The 24,988-nt window shown below is 37.5% G+C and overlaps 3 protein-coding genes and 1 long non-coding RNA gene across 6 annotated transcripts; 2 read left to right on the top strand and 2 right to left on the bottom strand.

Moving 5' to 3' along the window:
* Positions 1-11,181: 11,181 nt before the first annotated feature.
* LOC145806344 (uncharacterized) lies at positions 11,182-21,968 on the top strand. Of its 3 annotated transcripts, none has more exons than XM_082903014.1 (9): positions 11,193-13,580; positions 13,664-13,951; positions 14,040-14,139; positions 18,046-18,150; positions 18,233-18,634; positions 18,715-18,795; positions 18,875-18,929; positions 21,064-21,404; positions 21,736-21,968. In XM_082903014.1, exons 1-7 carry the CDS (start codon positions 11,302-11,304, stop codon positions 18,923-18,925), a joined length of 3,306 nt encoding a protein of 1,101 aa, XP_082759140.1. In that variant the 5' UTR covers positions 11,193-11,301; the 3' UTR covers positions 18,926-18,929; positions 21,064-21,404; positions 21,736-21,968. The 3 variants fall into 3 exon arrangements, with proteins under 3 accessions (XP_082759138.1, XP_082759140.1, XP_082759139.1); XM_082903013.1 differs by having other exon boundaries at positions 21,064-21,218; XM_082903012.1 differs by lacking the exons at positions 18,046-18,150; positions 18,233-18,634; positions 18,715-18,795; ... (1 more) ...; positions 21,064-21,404; positions 21,736-21,968 and adding an exon at positions 14,249-15,058 and having other exon boundaries at positions 11,182-13,580.
* LOC145806346 (uncharacterized) lies at positions 16,144-16,362 on the top strand. The gene is made up of 2 exons (XR_014349318.1): positions 16,144-16,192; positions 16,272-16,362. It is a non-coding gene; the product is annotated as an uncharacterized LOC145806346 (long non-coding RNA).
* On the bottom strand, positions 18,954-21,000 carry LOC145806345 (uncharacterized). The gene has a single exon (XM_082903015.1). It carries the CDS (start codon positions 20,865-20,867, stop codon positions 19,068-19,070), a length of 1,800 nt encoding a protein of 599 aa, XP_082759141.1. The 5' UTR covers positions 20,868-21,000; the 3' UTR covers positions 18,954-19,067.
* Positions 21,969-23,191: 1,223 nt separating the features above from the next.
* LOC145806347 (uncharacterized) lies at positions 23,192-24,930 on the bottom strand. The gene is made up of 2 exons (XM_082903016.1): positions 24,245-24,930; positions 23,192-23,981 (listed from the first exon to the last, which is right to left on the bottom strand). The coding sequence occupies exons 1-2, from the start codon at positions 24,501-24,503 to the stop codon at positions 23,686-23,688; spliced, it is 555 nt and encodes a 184-aa protein (XP_082759142.1). The 5' UTR covers positions 24,504-24,930; the 3' UTR covers positions 23,192-23,685.
* Between the last annotated feature and the right edge of the window lie 58 nt (positions 24,931-24,988).

Here is a 24,988-nt window from a genome sequence, read left to right on the forward strand (position 1 = left end):
TAAAACTTAACAATTTAATTCAAGGGGTGGTAAATACAGCTTTGGTAATCCCTAGGTCGGTGTCTACAAGTAGACTATACGAGTACTACCAAATTGTCATTTTTACCAGTATTAACCGGAAGGCTTGACACCTACCCGCTGGGGTTTTCGATCTTTCATTCCGGACTCTCAGGCCAACTTATTCAATTTCATCTATACCACCTATCAAGACTTACCAACTTGGTTACCCCAAAACCATTCCATGAAAACTTATTTTCTCAACATTCCTTTCTCAATGCAAGTTTTTAAATCGACTTTCAAAGTTTAATGTAATAAAATGAATTGATATGTCAATGCAACAACAATCAATACAATGTAACAATTCTTCCATTTCCAATTCTTCCACATAATATTACCATTGTGATCAAAATTCCCATTTCTCATTTCAATGCAATTTCACAAGATAAATATAAATACTTTTATTCTAATTCATCATTCAAGGAATAACACAATTCCCTCTTCTCAAGTATCCTCAACAATTAGTCATTTCAAGACCATTTCAACGTCTTGAACAATAATTTTCAAAATGAACAACAATTCTCATATTCTATGAAATTCATCATTCATATAAATATAAATAAGAAATTTTCCAAACATCCATTTATTTTGACATACAAAATAAATATAACAATATCATTCATGGATTTTCAATCTCTTTTAAAAATCCCCAATTTTTAGGTTTTCTTACCAAAACTGTACAATTCAAATCTTTTGAAAGAAAACTTTCTAAAATCATATTTTTTTTAATCAACGAAGATCAAAACCCATAAGATCATTTTGAAAGAACAAGAGACAAACCCACTTTCAAAATCGCTCAATTTCTTGAATCAACAATCAATTTTCAAAACTATCGAAGGATGATTTCGAAAATCATCTAGATCTTGCAAAAATATATATATATATAACTCTAAGAAAATTCCTACCTCAAACATTGAAAAAGAATAGAGATGAAACCCCAAAATTTACGTTGTCGAAACTCGATCTCCACCGCACACAACGAAGCCCTTGAGAAGTTACGCACCTTTGATGAAGAACTTCAGTCTAACTCCCAACAGATTTGGAGAAATCAAAGAGAGGAGATGACTTATAGAGAGAGAAGCTCTAGATCCGAAAATTTTGGAGAGTTTTAGAAAGAGACAGAACTGAAAAAGTGATTTGAAATCTCCCCTTACGGATTGATATAACATGGTCCGCTCGAGCGTGGAAAGCCCCGCTCGAGCGTCAAATACACTTTCCCAGTACTTTTGCAGACAGGTCAAACTTCTAGAACCAAACATTCTCCACTCGAGCGCATAAACGGCCGCTTGAGAGGACAAGCAACTTTGAATGCATTTTGGATTTTTGCTTCGGCGAGTTGACCGGGCAGCTCGACCCCCGACATACTCAGCGAAGTGGCAAAACATGAAAGAATTAACTTCCGATAAAACTCTATAAGGCACAATTCAGATTGGATTCGCATCTAAAGGTTTAGAGACATTACATGTTCCAAACACACCACTATAACCCGATAACCAAAAATAAGGAGAATACAAGGGAAACTAAGATACGTAACACCGTTCAAAACCATACTAACCCGAGCCCGAAACATCACAAAGTGACGGGTCAAAATCGGGATCGTTACAGGGTAGGGTGGCTGCACAAGCGGGAGGCATGCTCCATACGTGTGGAAGAGAGTGCCGCACGTGCGGGAGTCGCTGAGTCCAAAAATTTTGCTTTTTTCTCTTCTTAGACTATGTGTATATCACTTTTGTATACATCTCTCTCTAAAAACCCTTTTCTTCTCCTTTTCTCTACATTTCCTACACCAAACAAGATCAAAGCCTTGATTTCTTTAGATCCATGGGATTTTTAACCCAAGTTTCTTCATCAAAGTTAAAGAGCTAACTGAGGGCTTCATCTTATGCGGTAGAGATTGGATTCCAACCCCGTCAAATTTGGAGGTTTCTCATCTCTTCTTCTCCAAAACTTGAGGTAGGGATTTTCTTAAAATTATATATACATTTTTATAAGATTATATTGATTTAGAACAAATTTTGGAGAGGATGGAAACTTTGAATTAAGTTGAATAAGTTTTTCTTTTTAAAATGTGGGTTTTCAAAATGTTTCATAAGAAACCTTGAGATGTTGAGTAATGTTGTTGTTGTTGGAAAGTATGTTCTTGAAATAATGAAATTTTTATGAGAAGGAAACCTCAATTATGGAAACGCCTAGAAAATTTGAGATTTTCTTTTGAGAAATATGGTGATGTTATCATATTGATATATGTTGAAATGAGGAATTCCACAATGTAAGAGGATATGTTGATTGGGAGTTGTTAAAAGAAAAATGTGACATAACCATGAAATGATTAATTTGTTGAGAATATATGAGTGTGGAAATGTTATTGCTCTTAATGAGTTTATATGTGTAGACACCCTATTTTTGACCGCCTTTAAGACTTGGACACGACTGATGGTTTTGGAAGTTATGCAGGGGAAAGGTTCAGTTTCTTCGGCAAGGAGGGAGTCAAATCTCAACTTCATACCCCTTTTTGGACCAAAACACTCTTGATCAAAAGATTTTAGACCTTAAAACCCTCTCTTTCAAAACGTTTCTGAAATAAAGTTTTTACGATATTCCGAGGCTCGCATTTTGTCAAATGTTGCGCTTTTCGGTAAACCGAGCAAGGACAAAGTGGAAATGAATGAAAGAGAGATGAAATCTTTGAAAAAAAATTCAAAACACCTTGTCTAGGGGTTTGGAGTTGAAGAAAAGAGGAGAAGAGAGAGGAAAACTAGTTTGGGAGAAGTTCGGAATGAATCCGTGTAGGACCGAAACTGCGCGACTCCACCGAAACGGGCATAACTCTTTGCACAGGGGGAATTTTGATGCAAGGTTGGTGCCATTGGAAAGCTAACTTCTGGGGCTTCAATGTGGACACATGGTCGACCAGAAAATCTGATGGAAGACCAGAAAAATCAGGTGGTCAAAAGTGGTTCGGCATGAATCCGGGAGGACCAAAACTGTGCGGCTTCACCGAAACGGGTATAACTCTTTGCACAGGAGGAATTTAGATGTGAGGCCATTTCCATTGGAAAGGAAACTTCCAGGGCTTCATTTTGCAATAAAAAAATCTCCTAAAGCCAAGTCCGGGTGGGGATGGTTGGTTGAAGTCCGGTTGGACCGAATCTGCGCAGCTTCACCAAAACAAGCATAACTTTTTGCACATGAGGAATTTTAATGCAAGGTTTGCGGCATTGGAAAGCTAACTTCAAGGGCTTCGTGGCCAACTAGATTTAGGCCTTGAACCTTTTGAACCCTGGTCGGCCGACCAGGGCAAGTGGTCAGCCGCCCACTTGAACTGGTCGGCCAGCTACCCTCTGTTTTGTCTCTCTGAGTGTGTTCCAGCTGTGCCAGCAATTGACCCACTGTCCGAGATTTGAGCCCTTTGTTTCTCTTCTTAAGAAAGCTTTGGTCCCTTTGCTTAGCTTCTAAGAGAAGCTTGACCCTTTGGCCAAGCTTCTTGAGGAAGCTTAACCCTTTTGGTCTAGCTTCCTCAAGAAGCTTGACCCTTTTGGTTAGCTTCCTTTAGAAGCTTGCACCCTTTACTTGAGGCTTCCTCGAGAAGCCATGGCCCTTTGTCTTCTATAAGACAAGCTCTCAACTCCATTTTGCAAGGTTAGAAAGTTTTGGCTGGAGCATACATACAACTCCCTCTATCTCTATACTTCAAGCCTCCAAACCCTAATATTCTTGGCCATTTTACACTACACCTCATAGCCTACCACCTCCACCATCCATTCCAGCACCTTGGAGGTCATTTTCAGAGGTTGAGAGCTCACATTCTTGGTCCAGAAATTGCTGCATTGCTGTGCTACAAGGGTAAGTCTTCATTTACCCCCTTTTTGCACTATTTTGCTCTATACTTTAGCTCCATTTGCAAGCATTTTCGAGCTTTCAAATGAACTGAAAAGTGTCTTATTTTGAGCCCTTCTTGAACTTTGTTTAAGGACACTTTTCTGTTTGAGGTCATCTACCTCCTTGTTTGCTCCATCTCTCTTTTAAGGCTTATTTTGCTTCAAGTTTTAGCCCTATTTGTGAGCATTTTTGGACTTCGACCTAAACTAAAGAAAGTCTTGTTTGGACCTCCTCTTTAATTTTGATTGTGGTCACTTTTCTGTTTGGAGTCATATTCTTCCTTGCATGCTTCATTTCCTCATGCTTTGAGCCATGCATTTGAGCATTTGCATTGGCCTTGTTTTGGCCTCTTAGCCACTGAAATTCAGTGGATTTTTAGTGGCTTTGATGTGTCTTTGAGCTCCAAAATCATAGAGGGGTGACCTTCTCACCCCTCATTCTCTTTACTAACTTTGTTGGCCTCCCAAAGGAGCTCTATTTTGCATGTTGTGAAGTCACATTCCAGGACTTATTTTGTGAGTTTTATGGTCTGCATTAGCTCTATCCGGAGCCCATTTTGCCATATTTTATGTCTATGATGCATGTGGAGAGCAATCCTATTCAAGGCCTTTCAAAGGGACCTTTCATTGCATGCTTCCTAGACCAATTCCAGGGCCTATTTGGTGAGTTTTAAGGTTGTCATAACTTATTTCCAAATGTGGTTTTGACCTTTTATGTGTCCATCATATAGGTGTAGAGTAACCCCTTGCATGGCCTTCCAAAGGAGCTCATCATTTTTGCATGCATTGACTGAGTTTCAGTGGTTATTTGAGCATAATTTGGCATGGCATACATCTATTTTTGGCTGGTTTAATGAGCTTTCATATGCTTCATATAGTTGTAGAACAACTCATGGTTCACTAGCTTTCTTTGCATGTTTTGTGGGCCCTTGATTTTAGCACTTTCTGGCCATGTCATAAACTGATATTGTGCTTATTTTGGACTTCCCTAGCTCTATTTTTGGGTCTCATGATTGAATGATGTTTGTTTTGCATGCTTGTAGTTCAATACCCATGCTTAACTTTGAGATTTGAGGTCCATTGCATGCATGTGCTGAGGTGTGTTCATGTTTTGAGGCCATTTTACATCATATTTCAGAGCCTATATGTATGCCATATTGCCATGTTTTCATCTCTTTAAGTGTGCTTGAGAATCGGGCTTGAATGCCTTGTTTACCGACCATTGAATGAGCTTCATTTTCATGCTTGTTGAGCCATCATTTTAGGCCAATTTTCCACTGTTTCAGACCTGCCTAGGGTCTTTTTGGGGTTGGTTTTGCCTTTGGTGCATTGCTTTGGGTACCTCTAGTGTAACGCACTTCACTAGTTTCGGTACCCAGGCCCCCTAGCTTGCATTGTGTGTATGCCATTTCAGTCCATAGCATTGCGTATGCTGAGTTGCATGTTAGAGCATTGTGTATGCCATTTCATAGCATTGTGTATGTTAGGTCGTATGTTAGTCGCATTGTGTATGCCCTCTCATTTGCATTATGTTTGGGATAGGAGTTAGCCCAAGCACGGGAAACGAGGGACGTTTCGTACTCCGAGTGACGGAACGTGTCTCAATTCCCGGTCGCCGATACTCCGGATTACCCATGATGGAGTTGAGGTCTTGTTGTGTTTATATGTGCATTCATTTCACATCGAGTCGTGCAATTCGACTCCTCGGCCATCATGCATCGAGATGCGTGATTGGTGGCACTAGGATCGAGGACTACACTCCCTGAAGAGTAGTCATGCATATATATGTGAAAATACTTTGCTGTGCCCCTTTCTTGCTCTCTGTTGCAGCAAATCAGAAATCAGCAGCTTTCTAAAGCCTTGCACAGCATTCCGGCATTAATTGCAAACAGAGGCGAATTGGGGCATCGCAATGGATTTCCGCGTAAGGCAACTCGAGCATGCATCTTTCCTCATTCGGAACAGAGCTGAGGCGGTCCATAAGCTTGCATGCTAGTTTATCCGCTTTCCTAGTTAATTTGTTAATTAATTAGGGTTTTGTAATATTTAATTATTCATTCGGACTGTATTATTCTTTCGGACCCTCTGAGCGAGGGCACAATTGTAATAAGTGTGCGTGTGTGTGATGTATGTCTTCCAACCCCACGTCTTTCTCCCTTTTATTTACCAGCTTATGATGGTTAGATTAGGGCATGTTTCAATTAGCATATTTATGCTTGCATGTTTGCATCATTCATCTGTCTTGCATGTACCGGGCTCGGCGCATCATACTAACTGCATTTGTATTTCAATTCCAAATTGAATACGTGTTAGTCGTAGCATCATCACATACCATCTTTAGAATAGCCGAGCCTATTGTAGTTGCATTTTTGCATGTGTTACATTAGGCATTTCTGTATAGTTAGGATCATGCATGGATTTCTAACATAACTTTTGTTTTGGCTTAGAGTACTTGGTAAGTTTTATGCTTTAGCATCCTTGCATATGTGTGAGTGACTACCATGATAACATGCTTACCATGAGGCTATGTGCTTATGTGATATACCTGCCTAAATGCCTGTGGGTGAAGGTTGGGTTATTTGGGTTGGAACAACTCATCGACTGTGGGTTTTAAGCCCACTAGATAGTGGCAAAACCATGTTTTCTAAGCCCACCTGAAGGTGGCAAATCCACACTTTAGCCTACTTGCGCGTAGCAAACCGTTTTCAAAACAAACATGAGATGTTTCGTTCCAATTCAGGCGATCCAGTCTATACTTGTATGCTGTGCGCATCACATAGTAAATCTAGGCTAATAACCGGAATAAGAACGCATAATGTTTTCAAAACTAGATATCATGGTTAGTAGAGGTCGATCTTTGATCAGGCGAGCGGGGGTGCTCACAAAGTGACCTTCTCCAATCGTACCCAAGTTCCTGAGCCGAGGCAACTTTGGTGATGACGGACACGTGGCCTTAGGCAACGAGTCAGGGTTTCCTAAATTTCCCCAAAAATAAAATATTTAGGTGGCGACTCTGTATCTGGCAAAGCAGTCCATGTTTGGCACTTCTTTCAAAAAAAAATCTGTTTTCAAAAATGATTTGCCGGATTTGGACTCTTTGATGATTCATCGGTCTTGCATTGCACTCTGCGAGATTAGATATAGGACCGTGACATTTGAGTCCTGAACTGTGGTGAGCCCAAATGAACAGAACGGGACTCATCCTCCCGGGACGTTCGAGGACGTCTACAATATGGATATATAGTAATCTTGTGAATTGCATTGGAAAGAGAAATGGAAATTATGATCACAAATGGGATAAATGTGTAGAAATTTTATAAATTGGAGGATGTTGCATTGCATGGATAATTGTTGCATTGACAATTGTTGCATTGACATTTCAATACTTTTGCTTGTTACAAATATTGAATTGGGATTTGAAACCTTGCATTGAGAAGGGAATGTTGTGAAACAAGATTTATTGAAATGTTTTGGGGTAAATATGTTGATAAGTCTGGATGGGAGGTGTAGATGAAATTGATTAAGTTGGCCTCAGTGTCCAGAGTGAAATACCGAAAACACGTGTGGAGGAGGTACCACGTGCCTTCCGGTTAGCTACCGGTAAAGTGGGGATTTGATAGTGCTGGTTATGCCTACTTGCAGATACCAACCTATGGATTACCTGAGTCGTATTTACCGCCCGTGAATTTGATGTAAAACTATGATATTGTTAAACTTTCAATATCACAATGTGCATGAGGATTTTGAAAGAATAAGATGAGATCTTATTTTAAAGGCATAGCATAGCACGACATGTACATTTCATTTCATGAGAATTGTATAAAATGTGTATACTTTGTTAAGAATTTTCTACTGGGCTTTATGCTCACTCTATGGGATCTCGGTGCAGGAAAAGACGTGGGGAATCCGCCAAACTAGGGCGTAGATGTATGTGTTGAGAGCACAAGGCTCTATTTTGTTATAACTGTATTTTTTGTAAGTCAGGGGCTATAAATGTATGGGTTCGAGAAACCATCTTTTGTGTAACCGGACTTAAGCCTTGGAGCTTGTAAGTCCTTGAGGGCATTTATTTATTTTTGACTGAATGTTCTACATGCTATAGATTCATGTGCTAGAATTCATTAAATGTATAACCACATGTGGAATTATTTTGTATATACACTGTGATCATGTAATGAAAAGTGTTGGGAATTATTCTGGTATCTCATAAAGATCCATGGTTATTGTTCTATCCATTGCATAAATTTTTGGGGCGTTACATTAAGGGTATGACTCCACATTTCTAAGCTAGACTTCTATTGTATCCAAAAAAATAAAAATAAAAATTGAAACTTTTGAATGTGTTCAGGGTTTTCTTATATGAGAGCATGGGGTCATTAGAATTGGGGTTCTGCAGTGAAACCATCACTACAGGAAAAAGAGAATTTTGTGGCGTTTTTGTAACGACGTTTATTTAAACGTCACTGTTATGATTATTTAACGGCGTTTTATAAAACGCCGCCTATTCTATTTAACAAAACGACACCGTTTTATAATGGGAGGCGTTTAAAAACGCCTCCGAATGTGGTGACCCACACGCGCCCCTTTCTGTGAAAACCTTATTTTGAATCAGAGCCTACAATACATGCGCACAGGTCTCTCTCTCTCACCCCTCTCCATCGAAGCTTAAATCAAAAATGAATCAGGTCTCTCTCTCTCTCAACCCTCTCCATCGAACCCGTGATTTCACTCTCTCTTGCTTCAAACCCTTTCGTTTCTCTCGATTCAAACCCCTTCATTTAGTAATCGATTAATCTATCTCTAGTTCATGTTCGAGTTTGCTAGGTTTTATCTAGATCAGATCGATCGATTGAAGATCTATTGATCGATTGAACGTGATTTCGAAGTTCAACCTTCTTCAGCTCGGTGATTCAATCTCAGATTCGTTCGGCGATTTCGAAGTTCTCTCTCGATTTCAAAGCTCGGTGATTCAATCTCAGATTCATTCAGCGAGGAAAGTGAGCACCATCATCTACCAAGGTGAGCACCATCGCTTCAGATTCGCTTGTTTTTTCCCCCTAAATTAGCATGTTGAATTTTCCTAGCATGTTGAATTTTAATCTCTGTTTTTTTATTACCCTAAATTAGCATCAGTTTGGATTGATCAATCAGTGTAGCTTAGATATTTAGGTAGGATATCTGTTTACATTATGATTATTATTATTTTGAATTCTAAAATATAGAACAGTTCATTATATCTTGGAATGGATTGTGATTTTGTATTCATCATATTGAGAAAAAATCTAGCTTAATTCAATTTCTTGCATAATTTTTTTTACAGACAGTAATAGATATTGATATTTGAACAATTTGTGTATCCTCTGCTTTGCTTCTTTACGTGTCTGATAGAAGAATGTAAATTGTAGTCTCTTAATTAGCAGATTATATGACAACGACAGCCAATGCTTTCAATTCCGAATAATTACTATACAGGTTCTTCATATAAGGTTTCATATCATTATTTTTGCTTGATTTATAATAATAAAACCAAGGCCTAAAAAGCTCAATAAGTCATATGCTCAACCTTAATTAGCAGATTATTTTTGCTTGATTTATAATAATAAAACCAAGGCCTAGAAAACCATTAAACAACATATTTAAAGTGTTTTAGAAATTAAAATAAATAAATAAAGAATATCTAGCATGCATACTTGTTCATCCATTGGAGACAGCTAATGGAACAAGAAACACTGTTACAACCATATAAGGAGGACAAAATAACAAATAGAGAATCATTAAAATAAAACGTTTATTTAAGTACTAGAATAAAATTTAAAGGGAAAACCCACTTTGACCCTTCCACAGATTTATTTAATTTTTGCTATCATGCACTAATCTTCGAACCACATGGGAGGGCAATAATGAATACCTGTCTATTTAGCAATAGGATTTTACGTTAGGTAGCATAGAGCATCAGTTGATTAATATGAATTGCTTGAGAGAAAACCCAAATCCACCCTCACCAATACCAGAAAAGACCATATGTTAGAATGTGATCTTGGCTGGTGAAAAAATTTTGTGAAAAAAAACACAACTATATATTATATTAGGATTCATAAATAATTTATTTAATCAATGCTTAGTCATTTGCAAATTGTCCGTTGTCGTTTAGGCAGGTCAACTAAAAAGGGTTTTATACCATTCATGAGCACACTTTGCTGGTAGCTTTCGATTGGAACAATGAACACGCCATACAATTAGAAATATAGGAAATGTGGTCGTTATCAAGAAACTTGATCAGGTGAGAAAATTTGGGGGTGTTTAGGTGAATTGCATATGAGGATGCACAACACTTGACTATACTTAATTGAGAAAATGATGTGCATTTAAAAAAGTACAGTATATCTATCATGACCACATTTGTAGGAAAATCTTCAATGTTGTGATTAATTACTATGATAAAATGAAAGTAGCATAGAAATTAGATACCTCTTTCATGGTAGGATGGTTTCGTCATCATTCTTAATTAACTAAAATAGACAGTTTTAGATTGTGATTGTGAATGTGATTCCTGATTTGGTGTTTGCTCTTTGGTGTTTTCTGAATCATCATCATCATCATCATCATCATTAGAAGTATTCGAGCTTTGGTACACTTATTGGTTTGGGTAGTCGGTTTGAACTTCCCATATTCATGAGTTCCTGCCAAAATTATTCCATTATTGATTGATTTGAGAGAGTAATGTATTTCTTGAATCTATCATAATCTATCAAGAGCATTGTAGAAACTTTTGGTTTCTTCATTAATATGCTTCATACTAGATATGCTTCTAGTATGCTTGATAGTACTAATTTAGATTGCACCACCGGGATGCAATCATTAATGGTGCATGCATGCATAAATAGCCTTAGACCCGTCCAAGAATCTTCATTAGAGATACCTAGTCATCTTTGATGAAGCTCTTCTTGGATTGTCCAGTTGGACAGTTCAGGAGCACAAGTCTGTATTGTAATTAGTAGTTCTACTGCTTATAGTCCATCTCGTAGAGATTTCGTGTAGCAACTCCTTGTGTTCTCCGAGTGCATACTAGACAAGGTGTAACAGTACACCTAGTCTATGTCGTGTATTTGGAGAACCATGGGGAGATGCTGCCGAAATTTCGTTAGAGATGAGCAGAGCGGTATGAGCTACTTTTTACAATATAGACTGTGCATTCCTGAATGGGAAAGTAGGATGAATCAACATATTAGAGACCAGTTAGAGGTGAATGATGTCATGTCGCATGCATTATAAGGTACTTAATTAAGGTTGAGATTAATTAAAATGGAATCGTAATTTTAAACTTTGTTGATTTGGCAGTGACATTTGTAGTGTAAGACAGAGTCAGATGGATAAAAGTTGGATAAATCAGCATAGGTTGCACCCGGAATACATACAAGGGGTTAAGGAATTTATTAAATTTGCATGCGAAAATAAGCCGTTGTTGAATGAAGTCACATGCCCATGTAAACGGTGTCATAATGTCAAATTGGTGGAGAAAGGCCTGTTAGGGGAACATTTAATGATCAACGGGTTTCTTCCAAGTTACACCAGTTGGATTTTTCATGGGGAGAATTTGTCATCGCCTGTGCCACACAATGTGAATGTCGGGCAAACTGATTCGAACGATGGTGATGAAACTTATGAAATGCTATACGAAGGATTTGGACTTCCTCCACCAAGCTTTATTCACGAGGCAGCAAGTTCTGGTATTAAACAAGGTCCAGATGAGAAAACCGAAAAATTCTTCAATTTATTGAAAGAGGCCGAAAAAGAGTTATATCCTGAGTGTCAGAAGTTTTCAACGCTCTCATTTATTATTCGGTTATTGCACATCAAGTGCCTTAGTGGATGGAGTGACAAGTCTTTCACGATGTTGCTCGAGCTTTTGAAGGATTCGTTCCCAAAGGGTGAAACTTTGCCAAAGTCATTTTATGCAACTAGGAAACTTCTTAGGGACTTGGGCCTCGATTATCATAAGGTACATGCATGCCCAAGGGATTGTTCACTATATTGGAAGGAAACAGCTGGTATGGATGATTGCATAGTGTGTCATATGCCTAGATACAAACAGTTTGAGGGGGAGGAGAATGATGTTAAGAAGAAGCAACAAAGAATTCCGCATAAGATTGTTAGATACTTTCCATTGATTCCAAGGCTTCAAAGATTGTTTATGTCATCCAAAACATCTTCGTTAATGAGATGGCATGCAGAGGGCCGAATTGATGATGGCAAAATGAGACATCCTGCTGACTCTCCAGTTTGGAAAAATTTTGATAATTTGTATCCCAAGTTTGCGAGTGAGCCTCGCAATGTCAGACTGGGTTTAGCAGCGGATGGATTCAATCCATTCAAGGCAATGAATGTCTCTCATAGCAGTTGGCCAGTTATTATAATGCCATACAATTTGCCACCATGGTTGTGCATGAAGCAGCCTCATATGATGATGACATTGCTCATCGATGGTCCTTCTTCACCTGGAAATAATATTGACGTCTACTTACGCCTTGTAGTAGATGAATTGAAAGAACTGTGGGAAAACGGTGTTGACACGTATGATGCGGAAACTAATCAGATGTTCCGAATGCATGCTGTGTTATTGTGGACTATAAATGATTTTCCTGCCTATGCAATTTTGTCTGGGTGGAGCACGAAAGGCGCTTTAGCTTGTCCTTGTTGTAACACACATACTCGTTCTCGATATTTGAAGAACGGAAGGAAATTATGTTACATGGGGCATCGTCGCTGGTTGAATGGGGGTCACAAATTTCGGAAAGCTAGTGCGTCTTTTGATGGCACTTGTGAATTCGAATCATGTCCAACTCGGTTATCAGGGGCTAATGTGCTACAACAACTAGGCCCTAAGTTCAAATTGAATTCTAAGCGTCAACAATCTAGCAAACGGAATAGAAAGGGGAAAGAAAATGAGGAAAATGAGGACTCGGGTCATAATTGGAAGAAGAAGAGTATTTTCTTTGAGCTATCATATTGGGAGCATAATTTGATTCGCCACAATCTTGATGTGATGCACATTGAAAAGAACGTGTGTGATAATGTATTGTGGACGATATTAAATGTTGATGGGAAAGGGAAGGACAATTTAAATACTCGTCGAGATTTGCAAGATATGGGAATTCGGAAGGCACTACATCCTCAGAAAAGGGTTGGGAACAAGTATTATTTGCCTCCTGCATGTTTTGCCATGAACAATAGAGAGAAAAGTCTATTCTGCACACTTCTAAAGAATATCAAAGTTCCAGATGGTTACGCATCCAATATTTCTCGTCGGGTTAACCTCAAACAGCGGAGCATATCTGGACTGAAAAGTCATGATAACCATATACTCATGCAACAAATACTTCCAATAGCAGTGAGAAATTTGTTACCGAAGAAAGTGGTTGAACCATTAATTGAGTTAAGCAATTTCTTCAGGCATTTGTGTTTGAAAACCCTAGAGGTGGATGGTCTAAATCGTCTTCAGTCCCAAATCGCTCTTACACTTTGCCATCTTGAGAGAATTTTTCCTCCATCATTTTTCGATATAATGGAGCACTTACCCATTCACCTAGCAGAGGAAGCGAAGATTGCCGGTCCAGTGCAATATCGATGGATGTACTTTATAGAAAGGTGTGTAATCTACTCCAATGTCCATTTTGTATATATTTGATTGTTTATACTTGGAAGTCATGTATGCATCTTTTTGTTTATAGGTACCTTATGACGCTGAAATCATACATGCGTAATCGAAGTCATCCTGAAGGTTCAATTGCACAGGGATACTTGGTCGAAGAATGTATGACATTTTGCTCAAGGTACTTGCATGATGTTGAGTCGAAATTGCATCGACCATTAAGGAATTGCGATGTTAGTGACAATCCTGAGATATTAATGGGGCGGGCTTTAGGAAAAGGAAAAGGGTTTGTTCTTGATAACACAACATGGGTACAGGCTCATCGGTATATGTTATTTAACATTGCTGCGGTTGTCCCATATCGAGAGTAAGATAGATGCAACCTTTGTCTCATTGTGAATTTATTTATACCAACTATAATTATCGTGCATTTTACAAGTAGTTTAATTGTGTAGGGAACATCGTGAATTTATTAAGCGGTCGCATCGTCGTCTTAGAGATTATGATGTGGATCGTCGTCACAATGATGAGTTTCCCAAATGGTTCAATTCTCATGTAAGTGCATGTTAAGCACAAGTCTTCTATATTTTTGCAATCCATGTGCTTCTATATTTTTGAAGTTGTTAATTAATGTTTAATATTGATAACTTTTTTTGAAAAATAGGTTGCTGAGCTATTAGCTACTGAAAATGTAGCGTTGTCAGAAGAGATTAAAATTTTGGCTTTGGGACCCAGCCAAAAGGCCACCAGATTTAATGGGTATATAATTAATGGTACTAGGTATCATACTAAGAGTTGTGAGTTGAGAAGAAAAACTCAGAATAGTGGGGTTATGGTGAAGGCAAAGACTTCTAGCTATGCAAGTGCGAAAGACATTAATCCAGTGGAAGGTGATGTAGCGTACTATGGATATGTGACAGATATTATTGAATTGTATTACTCACACGACCATAGATACATGTTATTCATGTGCAACTGGATTGATAACAATAAGGGACTCAAGCAAGATGATTTTGGTTTTACACTTGTTAATTTCAATCACTTGTTATATGCGAAAAAACAAGACAGTGATGAGCCATTCATCCTAGCATCTCAAGCACAACAAGTCTTTTATGTTAATGATTCTGTTGATGAAGATTGGAACGTTGTACTCAAGATGAAACCTAGAGACTTGTATGAGGTGTGTGGAGAACAACCAACTATTGATGAAGGACTACATCACAACGAAGTAGAAAGATTTGGTGATCAAGAGTTAGATGTAGCTTCCTTCACTTGTGAGGAGGACATGGATTGGGTTAGGAAAGGTATTGATGGAACAACTGTTGATGAAACTATTGGACCTCTTGAAGCATCGACAGAGGCACAATTTGAAGATGACGAAGAATTGATCTGATATTGTAATTGGCCGCATATTCACTTTTACATGTGTGTTTTCTGTATGGATATTCATATTAATAAAATCTTTGCTTTTGTACCTTTGTACCTTTCTTTAAATGGCCATTTTTACCTTTCATGTACTCTTATTTTGTTTTGAATGCAGTCGATATTTATAGATTATCATGTCCTCACTCTTATGTTTGTAGTTTTTTTATAGATATTATCTATGAGTTCTAGCTTCGACCATTCTTCTAGTGAAAGTGAGCAATCAAGCTCTAGTAGTTCTAGTTCAGATGAGACTCAGACCACACTCAAGATGAAAGTCATACCCGATCCACCGGCATCATGGCATCCACCAGGCAGTCTTCCTACCACATCACGTAGCGGTAGTACATCACATGGCTCTGTTTCAGCTGGTATGTATCAACTTTGCTTGATATTTTCTTATGGTGTTTTTGAGTTAGATTTGTAGTCCTATCTATCATACATAATGCATGGTTATTTTTAAAAAAATTGAGTTTGGATAATTAAAAGCATAATGTGTGGTATAGAAGCAAGGATAGCAGAATTTTAACACCCCATGGTATGATATGTTGAAATTTATTGAAATTAAAAGCATAATTCAGATATTCAATTGAAATTTGAAGCTTACTACTATTATTTTGTAGGTCCTAGCTCAAGTCAAGCCACACAAAAGCAGACAAGGGGTCCCACATATGTGCATGGTCAATGGGGTACTAGTGAAGATGGCATTTTAAAAGTTGTTCCAAATGAGTTGAATCAAGTAGTTGAAGGACACACATCCCTTGCTTCACATTTGGGCGTTTTGGCACGAGATGGGAGTCTTGCACCACTCACTTTTATGACTTGGCATTGTTCCAAAACAAAACAAAGATAACATATGGAGGGAGATAAAGGTATATATGGATATTTAATATGAAATAAGTTACAATTGTATTCCATATGAAATGCATATTACAAGTGTAGTTGACATTGCATATTACAAGTGTCTATAATTGTGATGCAGGCTCATACGGATGCAGATGAATCCATGAAGAGAACAATAATGGCTTCATTTGGAAAGAAATGGAGAGATTGGAAAAGTCGAGTGAAAACAATAGGATACAAACCCTTCAAGAATGATGCAGAAAGGTTGGCTCATCGACCAGATAGAGTACATGAGGATCAGTGGCGGGCTTTGGTCTACTATTGGGGCACTCAGAGTGCATCGGTAAAATTTTATTTATGTGAAAAAATGCTTATATATGATAATTTTTTATAACATCTTAAATAAATTTCATATTTGACAGAAATCAAGCAAGAAGAATAGAAAAATCCGGAAGAAGAAGACATTGCATCATAGAACAGGCCGAAAGCCTTTCTCAGTAGTTCGACTGGAGGTATAATTATTCTCTCAAAGTTTGCTTACACTGTCTCAAAGTTTGTTAATTTTTTATAACATCTTAAATAAATTTCAGTTGACTTGTCATCATCATCCCTATTGTTTCATTTTCCAAGCACCTGCATCATAAAATAATTATTTCCATTACATACTATTTCAGACTAGTCAATATGATTTGAAATTATTTTCACTCTTCTGATCCATAGAATAAGAAATGTTCATTTTACTAAGTTCTTTTAAGAAAAAATTATTTGAAATTATTTTCACTCTTATGATCCATAGAATAAGAAATGTTCATTTGAAATTATTTTCACTCTTATGATCCATAGAATAAGAAATGTTTATTTTCCTCTGTCTCAAGGCTGGTACAGTTTTCTAGTCTGCCATAGAAGCCACAAATCCATGCTCCCTTTTCATCTCTAATCAGTCCTCCAAAGCCTCCAGGTTTGGCAATTCTGTAGCATCCATCAATGTTCATCTTGAGGGTACCTGAAGGAGGAAGCATCCACCTGATTAGCATAAGTTTGAAAAAGTTGTGATTTATTTTTAGGTACATGCACTACTAATAGACTCTAATAAAATGGTCCCCAAATCCCAGACAGCACTGCTGTTTGCAGTTTGCACAGAAAAATGCTACTATCTCAGCAAAATGAAAATTGTTATACATGGACCAGGAACACTGCTTCTCTCCTATATACATGTAGGACTGTTTCTCTCCTATATGCATGTAGGATTCCTCGAATTTTACCTTTGATTATCTATGTTTCGAAGCAATACTCACAACAATTAGGGGTTTTTTAGCCAATCCAACACACAGTAAGAACAAGCTTATAGTTTAAAATATATTACCTTTGATTATCTATGTCTCGAATTTGTATGTAATTTGATAATGTAAATTTGAGTTAAGATAGTGCCTTCCACACTTATTGGTGTATATAGATGATGGGGAATTTTGTACTTGTAAATGGACTTTGTATCTAATTTGATGATGTAAATTTGAGTTAACCTAGTGCTTCTTTCACATACGCTTGCTTGATAAGTGTGTTTGGATTGAGTCAAAGTTTTATCAGATGACAGTTAGCTTGCATACTAACTCTCAATTCTAATTGGTCAACTAAACAATTTATCTGAGGTATTAGATTCTTTAAATATAATATTTCGCGTGTTGAATTATTGTAATTGAGACATGAGAATGCAGCAATTGAGTATCTGCCCCTTTTGTTTAGACCCTCTTAAGGTTCAAGTTCTATTTGGGGATTTAGTAACACTGGACACTTTTGTTTAGACCCTCTTAAGGTTCAAGTTCTATTATGTGCCTTAGATATGTTTTAATTAACCAATGTATTTTTTATTTGCTATTTTAGTTACTTTAGCATCTTGCCTTTCTCAATTCCTCTATGTTTTTACCAGATTTCCTGATGATAGAACATATTCTAGCATGAGCATACAGCAAATAGACAACAGTATTTCCTTGCTCATCAATAAGTTTAGACAAGTAAGAAATGAATGGAATAGTCACAGTAACAATGGTCAAATAGTAATTGACTACCCAAGTGTTTAGTGTTCAATGAGTTAATTTGCTTATTTGTTTATTTTATTTACTTAACTTGTTCACATATTTAATTGCTTAATTATTTAATTTTCTTATTTATCTTAAGATTTTGGTTGCCTTTCATTTATAGGAGACAAAAAAGAATAATGGGGTTCCTGCTAGTCGGTCACAGGTGTGGATGGCCGCATACATGAAAGATGGGATGTCAAATAGTGATTCAGTTAATGAGGTTATGGTATGTGATACTACTTTATCTTTGGACTTTTAATATGATTTATATTTATATTGGAGGCTAATTATTGAATTCAAACTTGCAGACTCAAATGAATGAGTTAGCAGAGCACATGGAGGGATCTTCTACTGACCCTGCAGCATTACAGGAGCAAATCTTCACACAAGTTATGGGCCCAGAGCGGCCTGGCCGTGTTCGGACGTTTGGATTGGGACCGTCACCCACTGATGTTTTTGGAGGTGGATATAGGCGGTCACAAGAGCAGAATCGTCTCTTCCAAACTCAAGTTCAGGAACAAGTTCAAGAGCAACTTCATCGGTATCAAATGCAGTTTGAGTCGAAGATGAATGAAGTAATGGAGAAACAAATTCAGGCTATACGCACAGATTTTCAGTCACGAATTCAGTTTTTGGAATCTCAATTGCAAGCTGCAGGCGTGCCCGTTGATCCAGTTGTTGCACCATCAAACCCATTACATAGGCAGCAGGTATTTTAATTATTCTTACTAGTTATTACTTTAAATTGCCTAGAGTTAATATACAACTTAAGTCTCTTATTGAATGATAGGTTGTGGATTCACTTAGTAGTCATCCCACTGTTCGACCAATGTCACATCAACAACAATCTCATGCATTTTCATCCCAAGAGGTGAGCAATCATTTAATCAAAGCTTTTTTGACAAATAACATGTCTTATTAATTACAATACTTGCTCTTATTAAATATAGGTTCACCTTTCAAAGAAAGAGAAGAAGAATAAGAAGAAAAAGAAGAACTAACAAGGTAAACGTACTAATATCACTAGTTCGTGGTTTATGTTCATTTGATTTGTAAGGCAGCAGCATTAGTGAAACAGCTATTAGTAGCAGCAGCATGAGCTGCAGCTGCAAAAATTGAATGGAAAACAATCGAGAAAATGTTCTATGGTGTCCTCTGGCTTCTAACAGCAATCATATCAGAGAGAATTTTCTTGAGATAATCACTTCGGCTCCGATGATAATCAATCCACACACATAACTGTCTTATAGCCTCTCTCTTCTCCTCCTTCATACCCAACATTCCTTCCTCTTTCTCTTTCACCATCTTCTTCAATTCTCTCACTGTATTCTCCAACTTCCAAACCTTCTCTCTCAGTCCCAATATCTCTGCTTCCTTCGTATCCAGCTGTGAAAGCAGACAATCCACGTCTTCCTGAACGTGCTTTATCGCATTGTTTTTCCTTCTCACCCAATCCTTCGCAAACAAGACTTCACAAGAAGTCTGGGAAATTCGATTCAAGAAGTTCCCACTACACTCCTCGAATTTCAGTGCCACCACATCTAAACCAGTCAAGATATCATTTGCCGTCAGCGAAATTTCCTTCATTTTCTTGACCGCGATTGCAGAAGTTGCAACCCTTTCTTTGAGGTCCGTTTGTTGTTTCTCGTATGTCTCTTTCGTCTTTCTGTACACATCTTTGTTCTCCACGTGTAACTGTTCTGCAACACGGATCCTCCTGCTCAAGATACGGAGACTATCTTCAAATTTCTTGCGAAATTCTTCTGCAGTCTCTTCAATCTTTCTCTCTGCAATTTGCAGGTTCAGCATGGACTCAAGATACCGATCTCTAACTTGTTTGTGCTCATCGTTCAACTTGTTGATAATAGCTTCTTGGCCTTTCATAGTTGTTTGATGTTCCGTGGTCTTGCTTGTCAATTCAATGTTCTGTTTCTCCATCCAAGTCAATCTCTCCATTAAGCCTTGTTTCTCTCTTTCAATCTTCAACTCCAGTTGGGTTTTCTCACCCCGTAATGAATCCAACTCTGCTACTAAGGCCTTAATCTGAGAAGATGAATCATTCCCAAAATTCTCAAACTTCATTTGGAGAGCAGAGAGTTCATCAATCCTCTCCTTTAATGATTTCTCCAACTGATAGATTCTAACATGTAACCCTTCTTTTTCTTCTCTCAACGGATCAGCCTCATAATTTTTACTTCTCATCTGTTCTTCCAACTCACTTTGCTTGCTGCGTAGAGAACCCGCTTCTAGCTCCAGGTCCTTCACTTGTCTCTCTAAACCCACTTTCTCTTCTAGCATTCTCTGTAAGTCCATTGTCTTGCTTTCTAACTTCTTTTTCAAATTTTCTATCTGAATGAGGAAATGTGATATTTCTTGCGTTACTTTCTCTACAGACGATTCTGATTCACTTTTCTGGCTGGTTAGGGAATGCAGCTCCTGTTGTAAAACATTAATCTGATCCAGTACGCCCTTGACTTCAACCGATGCTTCATTGCTCTTGAACAACACTTGTTCTTCCAATTCGCCTTTTTGAGTTCGCATAGTGTCCACTTCCAATTGCAAATTGTTGGTGCGTGCCATCAAATCCTCAATCTTAGACATTGAGTTACTCTCATTTTCCTCAAGTTTCCTTCGAAGAGCAGAAAGTGTATGTTCTTTCTCTTTGGATGTCATTTCAAGTTCTAAAATACGGGATCGCAGTCCTGAATTTTCCTCTCCTAGTTGTTTAGCTTCCTTGGCTCGACCTTTGACTTTCTCTTCAAGTTCTCTCTTTCGGGTGCACAAGTTTTTGTTCTCAAGTTTCAAGCTAGAAACTTTGCGTTCTAATTCCTTTATCTGAGTCGGTACTTTACTCTCATTAACCTGATGTGCTGCACTAGAGAGGGAAAATAATTCCTTCTCTCTTTCAACCAATTTCTCCTTTAATTGGCCACATTCTTTCATGAGTTTCTGTCTATATATGGGATTCTGATAAATCTTAGACAACCATCTCTGTCCAAATATTCATGGAATAAAGCATTTTAGGCTAGTTGCTACAGTTTTGTTAATTTAACTGTTACTTTTCTACTAGTTAATTTCAAAATGTCAATCTAAATTCTTAAATTACAATTATTACATCTTGGTTTTTATTGTGTTTCAGATGGTGAGAGCATTGCCTTGATCCCCCCTTTTTGAGTGAAGTTTTCTACAGAGCCAGCATAAAGATGACAAGGAGTCGCTGGAGGGAGTCAATAAAGTCCTTGGGAAGTCATATTGATCCTGAGAAAGAAGAACAACTGAGGAAGACTAAAATAGGTATATATTTCTCTCCGAAACAACCTCAGTCGTTACAATATTATTGGAGGCTGTGGAATAGCTCTGTAGAGTCCAAAAGAATGCAATATAAAGCTCTACTACCAGCCAAATCCAACCCAAAACGTGGATTTATGTGGTACGCACAACCAGAAAGGGTTGACAGTATGTTGCTCATCCAAGAACGTGGTACGGTGGGTGTAGCCCTATATGACTTTCAACCTGTTTTTTTTTTTTTTTTTGGACTTCACTTGAAAACCTTATCTAAAATTTCCTAATTTTTGGAGTTAGAAGATGATTGGCTAGTTGAAAATGTAGTTTGAAACCTTGTGTTCAGACTTGAGAATCATTTTTAGACTGCTTAGGTGCTAGACTGTTCATGACTGCCATGGTTAGACTGCTATGAAACTTGATGGTGCCGTATGTTTGGGTTAATATAATGGGGGCTATAAAATTTGATTCATTTTTATATTAATCTGGAGCACATTCAATTGATTCACTTGACACTTTTATCAAACAGGCAATAGGGAAAAGCTACATGGACAGTATGTTTCATAGAGCTGGAATCACTCAAGGACAGGAGACAACCCAGTATGTTTCATAGAGCTGGAATCACTCCCAGTTTGTTTCCTTCTGGCAAAAGCTACATGGACAATGTTAAAACATAATTTTTGGATTTGGATATGTTATTTTGTGGGTAATGGTGATTGGATATTAATTGAATGAGAAACTGAATTAATGCTTTATTTGTTATTTGAATGGGAGTTATTATTTTATCTGTCAGTTTTATTACAGGTATTTGAATGGGAGTTAATATTTTGTATGTTAGTTTTATTACAAGTATTTTTTTATTAATTGAATGAGAAACCAAATTCAATATTTCTTACAGGTATTCTTTTTAATTTAATCAAATAAAATTAGCACAATCTCACCCCAAAAAAAAATTAAAAAAAAAAAAAAAAAATATGACGGCGTTTCTATAAACGCCTTCTAAACCCTCAACAGTAACGGGCATATTTTTTACACAGATACAACGGCGTTTCAAAAACGTCGCTAAATATCGTTTGTGACGTCAGCGTGTGTATGGTGGGATATTTTGCGGCGTTTTTTAAACGCCTCTTATACTAATATCACGACGTTTTTAAAACGTCGCAAAGCTACAGCGACGGCCGCAGCTTCGACGTTTGGTAATAAACGCCACAAAATGAATTAACGGCGTTTTTTATAGATATCGCGGCGTTTTTAAAACGCCGCTAAAAGCCCGATTTCCAGCAGTGCATGCTTCATAAATTATACCGCATGAAGCTTTAATTGGTTAGGCCTCCGCAATATAACAGCAGAAATTGGACCTTCATAAGTAGTTCAATAAAAAATATATAGTTTTGCTTTACCTACGTACAAAGTTTATGAAATCGAGATGATTTCCTAGAATGAATATACTATTATATATTCTAAGATTTTTAATTTCATTTACATCAACAAAGAGTAAATGAAAATATTACTTAAATATTTAGGTGTGTTTGGATTATAGATTTATGAAAGTTTTTACGGAGAAAAAAGCACTGCTGGAAAATTCACTTTTAGCGGCGTTTAAAAAACGCCGCTAAAAGTATTAAAAACGTCGTTAATTTTTTTTGTGGCGTTTAGTACCAAACGTCGAGGACGCGGCCGTCGCTATAACTTTATGGCGTTTAAAAAACGTCGTTATATTAGTATAGGCGGCGTTTTCAAAAACGCCGCCAAATGTCCTACCCTAACTGTACTGTGACGTCACTCTGACATTTAGCGACGTTTTTGAAAACGCCGTCATAGACATTTATTCATTTTAAAATCTAGCCGTTGGGATGGGATATAGTGACGTTTTTTAAACGCCACCATAGCCTTTTTTTTAATTTTTAGATTGTGTTAATTTTATATGGTTGAACAAAAAAAAAACCTGGCAAACAATTATTAAGAACTAATAATTATTGTTTATTAAAATAATAAATAAACTAAGCTTGAAAACAAAATTAAAAATAAAAAACAACAATTCCTACCAAACTGCTTAGTATTGATCAAAATCTCCAAATACATCACACCAAACTCCTTATACTAAGTACAAAGATCAAACCCACCTATCACATATCACCCTCTAAATCAAATTCATTGATAGAAAACTCCCAAAAGCAAAAACAATTAAAATCAAACAATGTTTTCTACAACATTTAATTGAGTTCTACAACAATAATGTTTGAAGAAAGATAAAAAGCAGAGTGAACAAAGAACTGAGGCGGTACAATAAGAGACAGTACCATTTTAAGCTCTTCATCAGTGTTAGTTGAGACCAGTCTTTGCTGCTTTCCCAGTAAGAGATTGGCCGCCTTCTTAGGAGTAGTATTATTATTGTTTTTGATGGGTTTTGATAAGTCCAAGAACAACCCAAAAATGAAACCAATGACTAGACCTGGAATGAAATTCTCTGGCTTGAAACTCACTGCAAACCATTCTCTTTCCTGTTTTGGCCTCTTAAATCTAGTAGTTCTCCAGAATCCGGGCAACATTGGATGATCTCTTGGATTATGTTGGTATGGCCTCTGTATGCCGCGACATGAAGTGGTGACAGCCCATCTTGATCGGACATGTATACTATGTCGGTGTGAAGTTGAAGTAATCTTTGAACTGTCCTGTGGTCTCCCATAGATGCTGCGTAGTAGAGTGGGGTTCTACCATGATGATCAGCTTCTTTTATTAGTTCTGGCTTCGCTCTAACAAGGGCTTCCATGGCATCTAAATAACATATAAAATGAAACGGTAAAATGTGGGTTTATTTATGAAATCATATAGTTACGATTATCAAATTGATTTGATATTTTTGATAAACAATCAACATATACCTCAAAGACCAATTAAATGTATCATCAAAATAGGCTCTATAGTAGGCCCACAACTAAAAACTGGATGGTCCAGTCATTTACTGGAGGCAAGCTGCATTCTTGTTTGTTTTTATAATAAATGCATAAAAAAAATAAATGAGAGAAGTATAAAATTACCAAAATTCCCCTCTACGATGGTAGCATGCAAAGCTGTTTGGCCATCTGACCCGCCATAAGCCGAATAACAAGCTGCCATCAGTATGCGCTTCACAATTTCCAGCATTCCATCTCTAGCAGCCAGATACAATGGGGATTCACCCGTGTTGTTCTCGAAACAGGCCAGCTCAGGATCAACCTTTATCAAAAACTCAGCCACTCTGAGATTATGGTTCCTCACAGCCTCATGCAAAACTGTGTTGCCCCACTTATTTCTCATCCTCAGAATCTCAGTCTCTCTGTTTCCTCTGTTTTCGATGTCTCCATAAGACAAAGATAACAGCTCGTTGACTAGAAAACTAACAATGGAGATGCGGCCAGCTCTCGCAGCGACATGTAGAGGTGTGTCTCCGTCCAAGTTCGGCTGAGCAAGGAGGAACTGCTGCCGATTGTAAATCTCAGCAACAATGTTTTTGTGTCCAAACTGTGTGGCGATATGAAGTGGTGTGTTTTCATGAGGTGTTAGTTTTAGAAGTAGGCTTGGATTTTCATTGAGGAGTTGTTTGAAGTGAAGAATGTCTTCTGGTTTCTCAAATACCACAAATGTTTGTCCTGGTGAATCATATGGAAGAGATCTTAGAGGCCTTGTTGACACTTCAGTAAATTTCTCGGTGTCAGAAGCATCCACAACAACGGTGACCTGGCAGTAAGCACAAAAATATTGAGAGATTATCCCAAAATAATTTCAGAATAAAGGAACTACTA

Source organism: Camellia sinensis, chromosome 13 (genome assembly GCF_055761805.1).
Source record: "Camellia sinensis isolate YWXY chromosome 13, ASM5576180v1, whole genome shotgun sequence".
NCBI lineage: Eukaryota > Viridiplantae > Streptophyta > Magnoliopsida > Ericales > Theaceae > Camellia > Camellia sinensis.